General features: G+C 36.9%; 1 protein-coding gene across 1 annotated transcript in view; it reads right to left on the bottom strand.

Annotated features, from left to right (window-relative positions):
- LOC101861248 overlaps positions 1-19938 on the bottom strand; it is a gene marked incomplete at its 5' end in the record, with an annotated part of 93215 nt that overhangs the window by 46164 nt on the left and 27113 nt on the right. Inside the window, 13 exon segments of the mRNA XM_035968678.1 lie at positions 319-401; positions 883-1125; positions 3929-4141; positions 5000-5142; positions 5426-5555; positions 6620-6736; positions 7328-7414; positions 8104-8274; positions 9630-9881; positions 14820-14828; positions 16687-16842; positions 17613-17780; positions 19443-19698. Of these exon segments, the coding sequence (XP_035824571.1) occupies positions 319-401; positions 883-1125; positions 3929-4141; positions 5000-5142; positions 5426-5555; positions 6620-6736; positions 7328-7414; positions 8104-8274; positions 9630-9881; positions 14820-14828; positions 16687-16842; positions 17613-17780; positions 19443-19698 (2028 nt within the window).

Raw genomic sequence — 19938 nt, 5'->3', positions numbered from 1 at the left:
AGTTATCTCTAGTTCTCAGCTGACAATATTAGAAGTAATCTTGAAAACAAACTCCTAGATGACAAATTTGTCTACAATATTCAACTTCAAAATGTCCTTAACACTCTACAAATCCCTTTTTGGAAATGTTTTCAATATAAAATCCCTCAACGAACATCACGGTAACTGCAGCAACCCTGCACTTATCATTACATGACATTGGACAGAAGGGTGAGATCAAGCTGTTGCTGGATTGATCACTACAACAACAACAACGATGACAACAATAGCAAAAAACATAATACCTCCTGAATCTAAGCAATTACAAAGCTTAAGTACCTTAATGATCAGGTCTTTGAGTGTAGAGTTAATTCCACCTCCAAAGTTCCGTGGTCTGATGTAGGGTGAGTAAAATGTGTCATCTGCAAACAGAAAGCATTGACTGAAATCTAAGAGTGAGATATGGAAATGGGATCCTTATTATAAGGAATATTAACAAATATGATCAAATGTCAATCTATTTTTACATTTTTTTATCAAGTTGATAAACAACCCCAAAATTCAGGACCATGACAGTTCCAAAACTGTATAAACACTGATGAAAAATATTTAGTATTGTGGATTGTGGTAGACTGGTAAACCATCAAGTGGTGTTCATATGACCTTATGCAGATGCGAGCGCTGTAAAACCTCTACTATAACTTTAAAAAACCATCAAGTGGAATGGTTGTCATACTGGTCCTGTCGTAGACCGACAAGTAGAGCAGAAACATCTTGGTAGACCGTCATGTGGACCAGAATCGAGTTGTTCTTTATTCACTCATTTTTAGAGGCTAGTAATTTTTTTATAAGCACTTTCAACTAAAAACAGCGAGAGACCCATTAAAAGAATGACACCCATACCTGTGACGTATTCACATGACTTTTCCATGGCTTGAACTCCAGCCCTCTCAGTAAACAGGACAATTCTGGAGTAGCTTTTGCATACACCTTGCAGCTGCCCAGGTATAAATTGAAAAGAAAATCCCACACAGTCACTGGCAAAAACACATTGTGCCTGGCAGAACTTCATAGACATGTTTCTGTTATCCAGCATGTCACCTTCGATTATGTATCCATAGCGTGCAGAGAAAGTACACAGCTTATCTGCAAAAAGATTAATATAAAGAGGTTAACATTGACAAAGGGGTTGCTTCTAGGAAAATGAATGAATGGGATTGCACAATTAGTTGAGAAAAATTACTAGTTTTTCCTAGTTTTCAAGAGACCTATCACCCATGAACATTTGTGAGGCAGTGTGGTGAAATCAGGCGCTCGTCAAAATAATGAAACTGGCATTTTCTACCCGATTTGGCAATATTTATCTAATTTTTGCTCTTCAGCTCAACACTATTTATGTCCATTTAAGAACACATTTCTGTGTGGACTTTTCTGAAAATCTTTATTAAAGGGACAAAAAATGTAAATTTTCAGTTTCCATGGACACTCAAGCTACGGAAATAACAAATTTTGCGGCCATTTTCTCGTTACCTTTATCTCTGACACCAGGCAACCCCCACCTCCTTTTGTCACAAATATCTTGTCGTCTATCCAAAACAGATGTGTGTCTTTTTTTCATCAAAAGAAAGCCAAAAGAATAATCTTAAAGGTAGTACCAATAACTCTCTATGCCCAGAAATTGATGAGTGCCTGATTCTACCACGTCGTGACACATTTTCCTGTAAAAGTTCACTTGAGCCTCCTTTTGAGCAGTCGCTAAATAACAACATCAAGAAAGCATACTGATGGTCCAAACCCTACAAATCAAAATCCATTTTCACAGACAGGAAAACAAAGAGTATTGTTGGATTTTAATGGAAAGATTCCATTTTACCAATTTTTTTAAAAATATATTTTTTTTAAAACCCCCAAAAACCCCAACAAACCTCACATTTCAAAATATTTTTTTTTCATTTCTGAAAGATGTTGATGTGAACCAAAAGTTTTCAAAATTGTTTTCTCACTTCTTCTTTGGAATTATAAATACAAAATATAACAATTCTACACGTTTACACCACATAACTGTCTATATATATATATATATATATATATATATATATATATATATATATATATATATATATATATATATATATCAATAACCGCCCTGAAGGGGCTGCGTTATCCGACCCTTAATTCAAGGAGAGCCATCCCGCAACAGATGTAGGATTCTAATCGAATGAATCCAGAAGTTTTCCTAACAAATGGTAGTTAATTTTTGTAAATACAGTCAAACCTGTGTAAGACGGCCACCCATTGTCAAGGAGAAAAGTGGCCGCATAAGACAGGTGGCCGTCTTAGGCAGAACTGATCAAGATAAAGAAAACAAACCATTCCCATCTGAGGCCCCAATCGAAAGTAGCCCCATTGTTGTTGTCTTTGTTGGTGTTGTTGCTGTTGGTTTGTATTTCGTTTGAAATTTTTATTTTGTCACTGATTTTGCACAATGGTGACAATAAAACGAAATGTATCAGACAAGGAAGACCGAGTGCCATGTTAAAACAAACACATGGGTCGCCACCACTCGGAGAACGGGGGACGCTTCTGTAACAAGTTCATGTTGACGTCCTTTGTTACTTTGTTACAGACTGGGTAAACAGTAACCACTCATCTCACTTCCGATTTGTAAGAATTCTGGGCTGGGCTTATGGATTATGAGGGATCACACGCTAACTCACCTGCAGCTGAAAATTGGTAGCTATTGGTCAACAGTGGGAGGGGCCTACGCAACATGATCGGTTGGAGGGACTACCTAACAACAACGACAGGTGATTGAATTATGACGGCTCACCCACAATGCCAGGGGCCAATGCACAATTTATGACAAAAGGTAATGGATTCACTAAGGTGACCGTCTTAGACAGGTATTATTGCTTAGTATTATAGGGGTTGTGTGTTAAATTTTTGTGGCCGCGGCCGCGTTGGACAGGTGCCCGTTTTACACAGTTAAATTATATAGAAAAAACGCAAGGGGGGAAATGGAAAGTGGCCGTTTGTACAGGTGGTCGTCTTATAGAGGTGGCCGTCAGGGCAGGTTCGACTGTACTTGCCTGTAACATGACCTTTTGTATAATACAGAGGGTATACTTTGACCCTAAAATCTGTCTGCCCATTTGTGCAGGTTGCACGTATAATTCGTGGTGAATTATTCTCAACATGTGCAAAAGCCAGTACTCATCGGAGGAGGACTTCCATTTGACCAGGCCGGTGGCTGGTCGCTTAATTTGTCATTCCGCGTTTTTTGCTCCGTTTATTCGGTTTTCTTGGTCAGATTTTGATGAATGTGGTATGCGATTGTGCATTTTGGTTTCTGCATCGAGTAGGTAAGTGTAGTTTATATTATTAGTTCATGTCTTGTTTTGTTTGATCCTTTTTCGAGTCTAATTTGGTCGTTCGTTCTCTTTTCGTTCCACTTGCCTTCTCTTTAAAAAAATTTTTTCTTTTATTTACGCTACTTGTTTTTCTCCAACTGTCCCCACGAGCGTTCACTCGTCGTTTTGCATACTACATAAAATGTAGTATCATACCTTATCTAAGAACAGTTGGTTTTTGCATTGAAATGGATTTAGTCTGTGAAACTGGAGTGCCAGGTATTCCAATCAAGATGTTGTGATAGGTTGTAGGTAATTGTTCAATGAAAAATCCTATTCAGTGTTACTTCTCCTTTACTGGACCTCTGATCCTGGATGTGTGTTGTTGCACATACACCTCTGGACCTCAACTCCCCCCCCCCGCTAAAAAAAAAATTGCTTGCATTATAGGTGAGCATAAACATGTACACGCATATATTTGCACATGATGTCTCATCTCTGATGAGTATTAAAAAAAAAACAAAAAAAAAAAAACAACCCAAAAGAATTTCTCACTTTCCCCAGCTGGTACATGACTACCGTCACTGACACAATCTTACCTTGAGAATATCCTGGTGAACAAATACACATGGGCACCCCAGTCCTGTAATCATCCTCACAACTCTCAGAGTTCTGACAAGTGTTGGCGTCGCAGCTGAAGCCTGGGAGCTCACAGTTATCGCCGGTGAAGTCAGGTGCACATGTACAGACATAAGAGTTGCCCAAATCTTCACAAGAGCCACCATTTTGACATGGCTGTGACAGGCAGGAGTCTGAAAATGAACAAGTAAGAGATGAACATTAACTCTTTCACTACCAGGGTTTTTTCTTCACCTGGACCAGGCCCTATCAGTGACCTACTTTTTGAGTCTACCTACCCTCAGACAAATTAAAGATTTTCAGTTCAATTTTCAATATTAACCACATGTATTATATATGAAAATAAAGGGGAAATAATGACTATCTCAACATGTTGCTACATTGATCATTCTTCAGCATGAGATTTCAGTCTTGATTATTACAAAAGTAGGACTGATTTTGAAGCAGAAAATGGAGAGCCATGAAACATGGCTCATGGTAGTGAAAGAGTTCATGTGTGTAGAGCTGTGTCACATGTAAGACTAAATATGGCATAAAATTTTATGACGGGTTTGCAAAAGAACTTGCACTGTACAAGTTGTGATGTGTTTTGAAGGATAGTCCACAACGTAAATCAACCATTCTTTTCCGAAGCTTTTTCAGTCCTTTACCAAGATTTCAGAGGCTCTCTTGGCTTTGTCTCATAGTAAATACCAATTGTAAATATTTTAGATCCCTATCATTTACAATTTAAACCATTTACTGTTTCAACCCTGCCAGTGAAGGCCAACCCGAAGTGAGAGAGATACATAGTCTCAGCAGCCAGACTGAGATGACTCAATAAAAATTCTCTGCACAAGGGAATCGAATTGTTAATTTCTTTTGGTTACCCTACAAAGCACTTTTATTCAGTCATGCATCTTAGCATTGGAAAGTGGATGACACTTTTACAAAAACATGATAAAATACTGGGCAATATCAAATTCATAGTTTGTCAAAGAATGACCATCCCTTTCTTTCTTCTTCTTGTGACCCTGTATGTTCATTCTCACCAATATTTTGAGCACATCTAGGCCCACTGTATCCTGGCTTGCAGTTACACACAGCGTAGATTTCATTGACAGCATCGCAGGACTCTGTGCCCACTGGGTCGCAGGCCAGACGATCACATGCAAGAACGACTCGCTGTTCACATCTAGTTGGGAGAAAAAAAAATAAAGCAAGTTGGAGGTCATCACAAACATACCATCATCACATAAATTTGGTCCATCAAAGGAAAATGCCAACTCCTCCCAGCCTGACTCAGCCCAATGACAGAAATATGCAATGTTTGATTCATGATAAGAGATACGTGCTCAACCTGTATTTTTTCAATTATACAAACTTTCTTTTACAAATAAGTGTTTTACATGATGTGATGTGGGCCAATAGCCTTAAACATTGAATAAATTTGCATACTTACTTACAAACCAACCTACCTCTGTCCAGTAAAACCTTCCACACAGAGGCAAGACACTGAGCCAATACGATCTATGCACGTGCCTCGCCCATTACATGTGTCAGGAAAGCAGTCAGGGAGGTTGACTTCACAACGGACACCGGTTGTTCCTAAACACAAATGAAAGAGAGAAGATAAGATCAGTAAGTGGAAGGAAAGATGTGACTTTAAATTAAAAAACAAGACGAAATAAGACTTTCAGTTTTAGCATGAGTTTTACGCCACTTGCTACACAATACGGTGATATAAGTGCCCAAGATTAGAAGTGTTACAAGAGAGTAATGGACACAAAAAAGGAGGAAAGATAAGGACAATAGATGTTTGACAGGAAAGAAGGAGCAAACCACATCAGAGCACTAGCCAACCACACGCTAAAGAAGACTACCCAACTTTTCAAACATTATAGTAAATATTATTGTCGAGGGGAAGATGTCAATCCTATTCAACATGAGAGAGAGAGACAAAAACTGTGACAGAGTATCATTAAATGATCAGGACTAAAATCATGCTTTCCAGTATTTACGGGATTCACACTCCCCGTAAATATACATATCCTCGGCCAGCAGCCCAGAGTTTTGAAAGCTTATTTTTTTGTAGTTTCTGAACCTGTAGTATCAGTTGCAAGTGTTTAAGAAATATTTTTGTTGAAATTCAAATTCTAAATATTGAAGAAAAAAAAGCAAGACAATAGACACAATTTACGCACAACTTCTAAAAGAATTAAACAATTTTTTTTTCTACCCAGCTAAATTTTAATTTCTACGCTTAGAACAGTTTGCCAAAGATATGTCACTTAATAAAAATAATAATAATAATAAAAATAACGATAATAGTAATAACAATAATAATAATAATAAGAGGCCTAATGATAAATAATAATAATAACTACAAAAATAATAATAATAATAATAACAGCTCGTCCGTCAATGTCTGCCGAGGACTAATAAATCCGCGGGGGAGAATATTTCTCCTTCAAATAGAAGTATTTGAAGAATTAAAGGTTACGATGATGTGAGGCCTTCTTCTGTGGCCGATGTGACCAATCCTGGAAAAGAAAAGTTTGCACATATTTTTAACATTTAAAGGCTCCACTACCACACAATATGTATAAGCCCAGCTTGCAGCCCTTTTTGGGAGCACCGTGGCAACCTTACACTTCCTTGAGGACACTCACCAGCAACACAATTACACTTGAAGGTCCCACCAGCGAGAGGCACACAAGGACTATTGTAATAACAAGGGGAAGAAGCACAAGCATTTATCTCCTCCTCACAACGCCTGCCTCGGAAGCCTGAAACATACACAAACTCATTATCTGACATATAGGAGGAAACTATTGTGTCGAATGATGAAACATAATCTGACAACAATCCCTCACAAATATATAAAACCTACTAGGTGCTAAAGGAAAAGTATTTTAAGAAAGAAGTCTTCAAAAAATTGTCTGCCAGAAAGAAGATTAAACATCTGAAGACCTCCACCCCTACTCCTCTCTGAGGAAAATTAAAAATAACTTTCTGAAATGTCGTAACAATTCAACTAGAATGAGGATGTTGAATTTGCAAGTAAGGATTACAATTTGCCTCTATAAATACTTATCTGTTGGCCTGGGTTTGAATTAATGATAACGATAATCATTATAATAATAATAATAATAATAATAATATTAATAATATTAATATTAATGATAAATACATTTATGTAGTGGATATCCACTCTTTGCAGCAAGCTCTATGAGCTTTACAACTATTCTGTTATCTTTGTACATGTCTAAGAATGACTAGGACTTTTAAAAACTTGCATTATCACAATTTATGCATGACAAGGAGATAAAGAAACATCAATACATTTAATACTTTCTGAAGCACAAGAGGCTACATACCAGCAGGGCACTCGCAGTAAAACTGGTGGTTTTCCACTCGACACACGCCACTATTCGCACAGGGGTTTGTGGCACACAGGGTTGAGGCTGAAAAGAAAAAATGTTTCACGACGCCGTGGAATTAGGCGCTCGTCTATTTTTGGACATACAGAGTTATTGGTATCATCTTATAAGTTGGTAATATGCCTTGTTTTCGATGAAAAAATTACCCATCTATCTTCACCAGAAGTCAAGGTATTTGTGTTTGAAGAAAGTGGGGTAGCCTGGTTTCAGTGGTTAAATTAATGAGACGGCCACCAAAGTTTGGAAACTTCAAATTAAGAGTCCTTGAAAACTGAAAATTACGTATTTTGTACCTTTAAAAAAGTTTTTTTTGAGTAAAGTCACATGGACATGTCTTTTCACATGAACATAAAAGGTGCCAAAAAACAAAATTTCAAAAAAAATTGTCAAAAAGGGGGGAAAAAATGCCCTTTTCTTCGATTTCATTATTTTGACGAGCGTCTGATTTCATTGCAACGCGTCAAAAATGTGGTGTTTTTTTTCAAGACCCATCATGTTTCATTGTTCAAAGGAATCTTACGTAAACTGAAATTTCAATTAAGCTTCATTTGAATTCTATTCCATTTCTTGATGACAACGCAAGATATTTTACAGGATCAGAATCTTATGAACATTTACTTGTTCAAGACATTAACATTCTACAGTTTGAAAGTAATCTGTATGATCAGTAATCTGTATCATTACAGCAGCTAACAAAGCAGAATTTCACCCACCGCCATCCACACAAAATGACGACCCAGGGCTGGAGATCTGGTTAGACGAACATTCTGTACACAGCTGGGCACCTGGCGCACTGTAAAAGCCTGCAGGACACGGTCGACAGTTGGGCTCATGGCCTGTCCCAGAGTAGTATCCTTCTCGACATTGTGGGGCACAGAAGCAGGCTGAAAGGGGGGTGGGGGGAGAGACAGAAGAGACATCTTTACTTAACTTTTACTTTTTCATCCTCTGTTGCTGTTAAGCGTCGAGAGGAGATGCAGTTTTCTATGGTAGGCCAGCTCCGCTGTTCTTTCAATTACGATATTATGTTTTCTGAAAAGGCATCAAACCCCACAATTTTAGTTTTTTAGTTTTAGTAAGACAAATAGGTCACATAGGGGCTGAAAACACATATGTGAGGCGTGCTGACAAAATGAGTTACTTCTAGCAATCCACAAATGGAGATCTTGGCCAAAAATCAACACTAGGGTCAAATTAGTAGATTTTCTACTCATGCCATATTCTTTAAATATAACATGTCTTTTATTATTTCATACTTATAAATTGTAAAAACTTCACCTTAAAGGGTGACGTATCTATTTCCATAGGGCTCGAATCCGAGATGTAACTCATTTTGTCAGCACGCTTCACATATCGTGTATAATGCACAGTTTGTCTAAACTGTATCTATGGGGGCAAAAAAAACAAAAAAACATTCAATCACACACCTTCCTGATCATGGCTTAAGCAATTCCATTGTTAGAAGTTGTACTCTGGGTTGGCACTCTTAACTATATCAATGAGGGCATAAAACACTTATAATTAATCAGTCCCCTTCCTGATCATCGCTGATAGAAGTCGTACTTAAGGTTGGCTCTTTCTGTGCCTACTATGTCATGCATAATGCTCATGCATGATGCAGTGGGGAAAATTTTAAGTAAACTTGTAATGCACAGTAAGTCTAAACCATATCAGTGGGGATGTAAAAACAAATACATTCAATACATTCAATATCACTCACCTTCTTGATCATCACTGTGAAGAAATTCTGTAGATATAGAAGTCGTACTCCGGGTTGGCACTTTCTATGCCTACCATGGCATACACAAGGCACAGTGTGGAAGATTTAAAGTAATCTTGCATTGCACAGTGTGTCTAAACTCTGTCGATTGGGGCATAGAAAACAAATACCTTCAATCCCTCACCTTCTTGACTCAAGGTTGGCTTTTCCTGTGCCTGCTTTGCCATGTATAATGCTAATGCATAATACAGTGGGGAAAATTTTAAGTAATCTTGTAATGCTCAGTGTGTCTAAATCATATCAAAGCGGGTGTAAAAACAAATATATTCAATCACTCACTTTCCTGATCATCGCTGAAGCAGTTCCGTTGATAGAAGTCGTACTCTGGGTTGGCACTTTCTATGCCTACCATGGCATATACAATGCACAGTGTGGAAGATTCAAAGTAATCTTGCATTGCACAGTGTATCTAAACTATGTCGATTGGTGCATAGAAAACAAATTCATTCAATCACTCACCTTCCTGATCATCGCTGAAGCAGTTCCGTTGATAGAAGTCGTACTCTGGGTTGGCGCTCTCTGTGCCTGTCATGTCATGTATAATGCACAGTGTAGAAGCTTTGAGGTAGCTGAACCCCACACATGAGCTGCGTGGAGTGAGCTTGTCCCAGCCCTCACACACGTTCTTGCACTCCTCCACCGACTGGTTCTGAACAACGCGCTGCGGGCTTATGAACTCAGTGTTGGCAATCTGTGTATAGCTACACACATCTGAAAACATAATCACATGTACAAATTAGATATACAGTATAATTATATATTTGTATTTTAAAGTATATAAAGATACATATATGTATATAAATAAGTTTAAATACATGCAGAGAGAGAGAGAGGGGAGAGAAAAAGAGAGAGGGGGAGAGAGAGAGAGGGGAGAGAGAGAGAGAGAGAGAGAGAGAGAGAGAGAGAAAGAGAGAAAGAGAGAAAGAAAGAGAGAGAGAGAGAGAGAGAGAGAGAGAAAGAGAGAGAGAAAGAGAGAAAGAAAAAGAGAGAGAGAGAGAGAGAGAGAGAGAGAGAGAGAGAGAGAGAGAGAGAGAAAGAGAGATGTTGGCATCATTGGGGTACGATTTGGACTGAAAGATAATTTTTTGAACTGAGAGGGTTGCATCCAACATGAAATGATTTCATGCTTTAATTCCAGAACTTACAGTGTCACAACAGAAGCAAAAGGTTCCAGAAATATGGCAACCCTAAGCCTATGCCATTTATGCCCTTTTCAATGTACTTTGGTTCATTTAAGAGGCCATATCTCGAAACTAATGTCTTTCTCTCGTCACTAGGTGGAGAAGCTTAAAAGATCTCCAAACAAATAGCATTAATGGATTTGAACTTGGGTCTGTCATTTTGCAGAGTTTTCCAGCAGTTGAAGTGGCAAAAGATCCGAGTTAATTCTTCTTATTTGGGCAGTAAGACTGATTAATTAGCGCTTCTGGAGTTTGCTGATTTGAAAGAAACAAGAAATACAGACATCCCATATATACAAATAGGAAAATGTTTCTACATTTGATACAAAAAAATTTGATCATTCCTTTCTCAAACTTTCAGCATACCCACAAAAGTGATAGTCCTGATTTTAAAAAAAGAAAGGCTTTTCTTTTGATTCACAAACTAGCTGTGTATCCGTGGGTGGTTGGGGGGTGGGAAGGAAATGGGGAGGGTGGTACGGTACACAACATCTCAGATCAACAAGAATCAGGGAATAAGTAAAAGAGGCATCAATGCTGGGTGACAAGGACACAAAGATTGGCTTAGAGATAATGCTGAAGAAGATGCGCTGATGACAATATTTATAGAAATATGAAAATGACCAGATTTTTCCTACTGACGATGATGATGCTGATTTTGATAACAACAGCACATGACTGAGAGCATTTAGTAGAAATGAGATGCAAAATTTCAAGTTAATGAATTGAAGTAACAGCACACAAAATATAATGATATTAATATGACCACAATAATTTAATACCGCACACACAACAAAGATGAATTAAGACATGCAGGGAAGTTAAGAACAAGATGGGGCAATCTGGTAAGTATTCATTTATAGAAGGGGAGCAGACAATGTAGATAAGTAAAATGAATAAAGACCACAAATTAGAAAGACTTGAAGAAAAACTTAAAAAATATACCCCCCCTCCTCCCTCCTCCCCCCGACCCCCCGGGAGGGTCTAGATACTTAGGACATGTGGGTGTGTATAATAAGAATCAGAAAAGTATTGAGAATGAAAATGAATGCAAATAAAAAATATATTACAAACTACAAGAATTTATACAAGAAGAAAAATGTCTCAGCTAAATGGCAGATACTATTTAAATCTAAAACAATTCTAAAATAAAATAAAAAGTCATTTTTACCTGCTATCTAAGAGTTACAATACAATACGATTATCTCGTTAAATCTCACTACAGTTTAACAATTCTTTCATTTAACACATATGCACACATGCACACAAGCACACACACACACACACACACATAGGCTACACACACAAGTATAGACATACACCCAATTGGAGATGAGCGTTAATTTTTTTTATATATTCATCTATGAGGCATCTTGCACACCTAAAAAATGTTCATTTCATAAATATATCTTTATGACTCAAAATGAAGACTCTGGCTAAAATTTACGATTTAATTATCCTTGTTTTTATGAGAAAACTATTTTTAAAAATTGTAAACAAAGTAAAGCTGTATATACATAAAGTAAAAAGTCTGGACATTTTCTCCAACAAAGAGGAGTAAATAAAAATTACAAAACCATGTATGATGATTCAGTCACTAACTGAGTACCACTTGCATTAATTATTGCAGCACATTTTTCAAAAGAGTCCAGGGCTGAAATATCAAGAATCATGAAAAGAATTTTCTTTTTCATTTCAATTTTCAAACATCATGCTTATAGCGTTATCTTTTTACTTTGCCATGCTCACTAACCAGTATCAGAAACAGAATAAATTTAGAAGCATGTTAAGAAAGAAAAGCTATTTTGATTAAACTTCTAAGATGGCAAAAAGTTATAAGCCTGCCTAAGTCAACTTTTTTTGGGGGGGGGGGGGGGGGCAAGCAAATTTAGCTTGCAGACAGCATTGCTCTGTTGTTTATGAGCATAACATAAATCTACGATAGTCTGGCAAATCTGTCTTATCTAGAATCAAACTGTATGCTTATTGCATGAAGAATGTTTTGCATTTATCTATGCAGATAGGTTTAATAAGCGTTGAGTTATAGCATAGTTTGTCGACTGAAAAGTCAGAAAACAAAATTGGCTTCATACAAACATGGAACAGTGTTCTTTATGTCAAAAGTTAATTATAAATAATATTTTCAAAAGCAAACACCATAGTTAAAACACTTTAAATAGGCAACAATGTACATGTACTGAAGCTTTAAAGAAGTGTATCAAATGGAAATTTCTTCCAAAAGACATGCTCATTATAAGATTAGAGAGAGGTCACATTTGTTCAACACTATCCTTTGTCCGTAAATCTTACTTGTGATTATGTGCGTGGATATATGGGAGGGAGTTGTTTGTATGTATGTGTGAGTGTGTGCGCATTCGCATGCGTGAGCACACTTGTGTGTATGAGTGTGTGTTTGTGTGTGTGTGTGTGTACATGTGTGTGTGTGTGTGTGAGTGTGTGCATGTGTACGCATGTGTGTGAGTGAGTGTGTGTGTGTGTGTGAATTGGTACATGTGTGTTCGTGTGAATGTATGTGTTTGTGTGTGTGTGTGTGTGTGTGTGTGTGTGTGTGTGTGTATGTATGTGTGTTTGAATGGTCTCAAAATGTGCATTTTCTGCCTTTTGATTTGTCAATAAGGTGAGTGATCATTCTCCATTGTACAGCACTTGGGGCCTTCTAGAGATAAGACACTATATCAATTCCCATTATTATCATTATCGTTATAAAACGTTTGTTTTATTTCTCACTCCTGTTTGCAGAGCACAAATAAAATTTTAGCTAAATTTATAAGAAACAGGCAAATGTAACATAACTAGTCCCTATTACAATAAAACCTGAAGAGATTGTTAAGGGTTTGGCAAACGGTATGATTAGTCTTGGAAAAACTCATCAAAGTTAAAGAAAGAGATACAACTAATGTAACAAGTAAAGCAGTTTAAATTAGTTACATTACGTTAGACTGGAAAGGAAATAATGAGTACAACACTTAACAATGATTTCTGCAAAAAGAGAAGACCAGAAAAAAAGGAAAATAAGAACTCCGAGAAATGTAACAAGACTGAGGGTGGCTTAGGCTAAAAAAGATTAAAGTATCATACAGTTATGTCAGCACGTATGACATGAACTCATAATCACAGCCAAGAGGCGGCAAATTAGAAGAGAGAACTCATGAACAACTACCCATTTCCCCCCTCGCCCCCAAACTCCCACCCCCTTTGCAAAAATAAATAAATAAATAAATAAAATCAAACAAAGAAATCACAAACAAGCATATGCACAAAAACAGATAAAACAAGAATAAAAAAACTACTTAAACGCATCCTACCCCCCAAAAACAAACAACAAAATGACTTTTGGATACATGGTCTTATTTCAGACACAGGCAGAAACGAATAGTATGCAAACAGATGGACATGGCGTTGCACTTGTGATAAAGACTGGTTCAGATTCCATTTTGCCAGATCCAGTCTTGTATCTATTAACAATTTATCTTAGCAAATTTCTTCATTTCACCAACATGCAAACAGGAACCAGTACTTTACAATTAAAAGAGACAACATGAGAAAGATAGTGATAAGCTTACAGCAGCCTGCAACATAGATCATCCGCTGGGGGACTGAGATTGTTAATTTGAAAGGAACTGGTTTGCAAAAGGAGTTAGAGTGAAGCCATGACAGATTTTCATCAGAGAAAATAAAAGACAATTAATAAGAACTTAATCTTTAAAATAGGGTACAGAAAGCCAATTCCTTTACAGTTCTGCTAAAGAAAAGTATATTAAGTGAGAAATAACTTTCAGCTTATAAAAATGGCAGTAAACAAGTTTCAACGCAACAACAAACTGACTTAAAGTTCTACTATTACACACACAATCTTTATTCTTGGACTAAAGTTTAAGGAGTTGACAAATATATATAATTTCATACAACAACATAAGATCATTGCCTGGAGATGTGGTTTGACGACATTTCAGCCGAACAGAAACACTTAATATGTTGGTGAGAATATTATTCCTCCCCCTTTCTAAAAAGAACAATAGTAATTAAAAAGCAAATAAAAAAAAAGAGTAAGCATTTTACTGTTGGGAATATAATGGGGAACTGACAAATCACAATTTTTTAGAAACAAAAACAAGCAAAGCAAATATAACAGCCAAGCGCATTTTGCATTCCACTTTCAAAAGCAAATAAAAAAAAAAAAAAGAGTAAGCATTTTACTGTTGGGAATATAATGGGGAACTGACAAATCACATTTTTTTAGAAACAAAAACAAGCAAAGCAAATATAACAGCCAAGCGCATTTTGCATTCCACTTTCAAAAGCAAAGCAGAAGACAACAAAATGATAGCAAGCAATTTAAACAATAAAAAAATGCATTGAAAGAAGCCGTGAACTTAAGTAGAAACAAAACTGTGAACACAAAGAAAGAACACAGTGCCCAAAAGGAATCAATGCTTCGAAACATTACCCGCATTCGCTGAAAGAAATGAACAATTCATATAAGAAATCACAGATTATTCTCGTCTACACGTACAATTAAACCTAAGACCTCTGTGTGCAGTCTACGGACATAAAGCTTGGAATCTACAGTAACATATTTATAAAAGTACATGTAAGCAAAAGGTGTTGTCAAACTGTGGCAAATGTTCATCAGATGCAATTTACAAATACGAATCATATAGAAGCAAATGTGTCCATCTTGAAAGGGCAAAATTGAATGACTGTTGACTTTTTCACGGCTAAACAATCATTTATTTGTCTTTTTGAGTATAGATGCCTCCACCCCCCCCCCCTTTTCCCCAGCCACCAATTAACACCCTCCCCCCCCCCCCCACTTAAATGCAAGTTATATAAAATAATCCTTGCCTGACACAATCTTAACTGGATATGCTGGATATGCGCTAGATCCGAATGAACAAACAATAACAGTTTTTGCTTCCAACTGTGAGAACCTCTCAAGAAGGACTTTTTTGGTACTAAATTAAGCATAAAACCTACGTGGTTGGAAATGTTTAAAAAGAAAATGAGTGACTCTACAACTGGCACAAGTGTGAAATCCATGATCAAAGTTTGTGAGGATGACAATCGTTCCAGTCCAACAGTTAATGGTACATGTACAATGAAGCATGAATCTAATGAAGATAACAAGGTAATAAAGCATCTCCTTCACCAAGACAAAGTGATATACTGCTTTGCTTTCTTTTTGGCCCTGGTGCAAAAAGAAGTTGCAAAGACGGGCAAAACGTTTTAACAAAGCATTTTCCTGAGCTTTTATCCCAATAGCAAAAAAAGCATTGAAACTTGACATACTACAAAGCAAAGAACAATATTTTATACTGTAGAGTCTGTTTATATAAAATTTCCCAAGATCAATCTTTTCCTTTGAACACAAATAAGGTTCACTAAAGGAGAGATCATAGAAAGAAAAAGAGAAAACAAAAGTTGTCCCACACTTCCACGGCTCTTCTGCTATAAGCTGACAAAACGCCTTTTTTTCATTTTTGGTGCCAAATTTTTTAATTTGCTAAATCAAAGTCCTGATCTGTTACCCTACATGTATGAAAAAATCAAAGTGAAACTGTTCAGTTTCTTAATAAATTAGAATTCAAATTTGGGAACAACACTGTTTTTAACAGTTATGCTAACATAAAAAAACCCTCTCTTCATCTCGAAATTGCTGTGAATTTTACAAAAAAGCGTTTTGTCAGCTTACGGTAGCATTGTCCTATTCTATAAAATTAGTTATCCACTACCTCACCTTACTCTGTGGTTACTGCCTCGATTTTGATATGTCTCGGTTTTGACACAAGTGGTTTACTTTTTAACATTACCAAGGGTAAGCAGGTTGACACAGACATCCCAACCGTAAGCTTTCCTTTCCACTTTCTTATTAATTATCAGATGCATTACAATCAATTGAAGTGTAAACTAGCCCTGAGGCCTACATATTATGTTTGCCTTAAAAAACAATCCAGTGGGTAATATATAAAAAAGAATTATGAAATCTAAAAGGAGCCATAAAAGAAGATGCATTTATCCAAGAGCTACCTTATTGTTCATAATAGAGCTACGTCTTCTATTTTAGCTAATCTTTGCACCGCCACCATGAGCTTTACAGCAAGCAAAATCCAAACCTTATGTCTCAACTCCACTGTTATCTATTGTCCTTATCAAAAGAAACACCAGAATTAAGAAAACTGCTAAGAGCACCCATCCTGCAGTTAAAAGCAACCATTTTTTAAAGTCAAACGGAAACCCATCCCATAACAATTATTAGGTTTGTTTTTAAAGCCAAAAGACGTATCTCACATCAAGAAGAGGCAGTATATTCTTACCAGTGCAGTTGGAATAGAGGGGGCTCTCAGCCCTCAAGGCCAGCGTGTTAGCCGGGCACGAGGCGCAGTATGTTCTGTTGTACCTGTATGTGTTGCCTGAGCACTCAACACAGGGAATGACACCACTGCTCGACACATAGTTGTCAGCACATGTACCTGCACAATGTAAATTATGACAATATTATAATTATTATAAAGACAAAATAGATTGTAAAGCGCATATAGAGCTTGCTTTTGAGCGGGAATTTGCACAATACAAAAGCCATCTATTATCATTTTTATCATTATAAAAGCATCACATGTTCACATAACCAGAACCTGAACCATTTATAGTTTATAGAAGCACCAGCTATCTATGTTTTCATGCTGTTATAGCCTCTTAAATAAGCCTCACACAAGTTGACAATGCACCTTATATGTTACTATCAAAAGGCAAGCGTCTGGTTGTTGTTGTGCAGTGGTTCCCTCTTCTTTTTTTTCAGTGAAACTAATATCCTAGTCAGCTTTCCAGCAACAAGAGGCTGTTACTTTGTTAACATGTCTCGACATACCATAAAAAATTCTAACTCAAAAACTAAAACAAAAATTTTAAAATTGACTCAGACAAGGCCAGACCTGGGCAGAAACATTTGGAACAAACAACCAGTAATTGTTGTACATATTGCTACCCATGAACTACAAAGTGCTATCTGATAAGCACCTAGTTTTGAGAAATTTTACGTTAAAAATTTTGAGTTTCACATGTTAAGCTCTTTCAAATGCAAATCTTAGAATATCTTGATAACCACTCCAAATAATTTAATGATTTTGATAGAACTGATAGAACATTTGATTTCTAACCTCATGGTCTCAGTAACTCAAAATGGCCAAAAATGTCAGATAGAACCTTGTTATTCTAAAGAAACGATATATCAAAAATATCTTACGGATACAAAACTCGGGTCCAGTTGATCCAATCCCAGCTGTGGAGTAGCCTGCAGGGCAGAGAGCACACTGGCCCAGGTTGAGGTAGAGAGACTCCACCCAGTATGTTCCAACAGGGCACTTGACACACTCCTGGCTGCTCTCTCGATGGGTCCCTCGAGGACATCTCACTGGAATTAAAAAAACAATTTAAAAAAATATTACACACTGTGTTCTACACTCGACTCCACATGAGTTGAACTCGCTCAAGTTAATCATCGGTTAAGTTGATCTTTTCTCGGGTCCCATTAACCAGCCCCTCTTCTTATTTTACAGTTGACTCCACTTGTGTTGAACTCACTCGAGTTAATCTTAGGTTAAGTTGATCTTTTTCTGGGGTCCCAAACACGTTTTCTCCTTTAACGTTCCCAAAGGGCAAGTTGAACTTCAGATGAGTTGATCCATTTTTCCCTCTCTGAACAACATCGACTCATCCGTAGTTGACTGTATTATTATTACAAATCCTACACACAATAATAAAACAAAATTTTTCGGGCATGGAAATAATAAGCCACACTGCTCCTACAGGTTCTTTATGGAAACTCAAAACTATCAACAATCACCACCAAAAAAAAAAGATACAAAGACACTTTTTATATATTTTAAGATATACTTAAACAATATGTTTAAACAGAAGTAAGTATAGAAACATAATCTATTAAACAAGAAAAATGGCAAAAAATGAAATAAAATTGAAAGCAATCGACAAATTAAATATGATTCAGGACTTCATATACATATAATAATTGCTTTGATCTGCTTTCATTCATCATTAGTCAAAGAATGGGACAAGTCAATCTTTCCCAAAAAAAGAAAAAAAAAAGATTTTCTACATTTTTACAGCACACACCTATTAACAAAAACGAATAAACTGAGATAAAAGATTTGACTAAACCAGAAAATATCCTTCATACATACGGACTGCTCAGTGAAAAACTCTTGTCACAGGTCATTTTTCAAAATTGTGATCGGCAGAGTGTTACATTATACAGTCAATATGTGTCTAGGTCCAACAGTAAAAGTGAAAAAAATCTTGTTTAAAATTTGCTTTTGTATGACTTCAATACCATGCAAGACACAAAACATACCTTTTAAAGGCACTGTGTTTGACAAAGTAGAGTAAAAGGAAAAGAAACAATGGAGCAAAGTAGGCCGAGATACATAAAACTAGATGTCAAACAATTAATTCTAAGCTTTGATTTTCATGTGATACTCAACGATATGGGGGACTTCGCTGCCTACTATGGTGCAGTGGATGTATATAATTATTATGATAATAAAAAACCCAAAAAGTTTGAGGGGGTGGGGTGGGCAAAAGGGAATGGGAGATTCGTTCTCCTGACAATGACAATGACAATTTTTATTCATTTCGCAAGGAGAATTTTCTTAGTCAACCACAATGACAGACGTGTTACAAAGTTCCTGTGCACTCATCAATACCTACATCAAGAAAGAACACAAATATTACGTGCTGAAACACCTTTATAGAGGTGTTCTGACTTCTATAATACTTAAAGAAGTTGACCAATTTTTAGTTTTAGTAAGAGTTTTACAGCACTTGCAACACAAGAAGGTCATATAAGTGCCAAAGACTAGAAGTGTTTACAAGGGAGTAACAAACACAAAAAAGTAGGAGAGATAAGGACAACAGATGTTTGTTGGAAAGAAAGAGCAAACCATATCAGAGCACCCGCCAACCACCCACAAGTTAGCAGAAAACAACAACTACAAAAACAACAGCAACAACAGCAACAACAATAATAACAACACAAACAGTACATACGAAAACTTACAACAAACTTCTGCATTATTGACCACACGCTTGCCAAGATTCGTCTCACAGACAGCTTCCTCTACGGTCAGAGTGGAGTCGACAGATATCACCAGACATGATTCCACCTCTAGATCGAGCAGTGGAGCCAGCACTGAGGAGTTATCTCTGTTGCCCAGGAGCTTCATCTGAGCGTCCAGCTTGTCTAAACAAATACGATACTCGTCTAGATCAAGAAAGGTGGCCGACAAAACGTCCAGGGAAAATTGGAAGGCAGTCTGTAGGAGTAACAAAAGTCAAAGCTGTACAACGGAGGAAATGACACCAACACAACTTTCTTCATCGTAAGATAAAATTGAAATGAAGGCACAAAATGAAAAATACAACACATTTATATTACAACAGTGAGCGATGACTCACTCCCCGGCGATACCTTTGCGGTTAGCATGATGTCATTGTGTGTGTGTGTGTGTAGATATGTGTATGTATGTGTGTGTGTGTGCATGTGTGTGTGTGTG

Source organism: Aplysia californica, unplaced genomic scaffold, assembly GCF_000002075.1.
Source record: "Aplysia californica isolate F4 #8 unplaced genomic scaffold, AplCal3.0 scaffold00004, whole genome shotgun sequence".
Classification (NCBI taxonomy): Eukaryota; Metazoa; Mollusca; class Gastropoda; order Aplysiida; family Aplysiidae; genus Aplysia; species Aplysia californica.
This window is presented reverse-complemented; position numbering and strand designations above follow the sequence as displayed.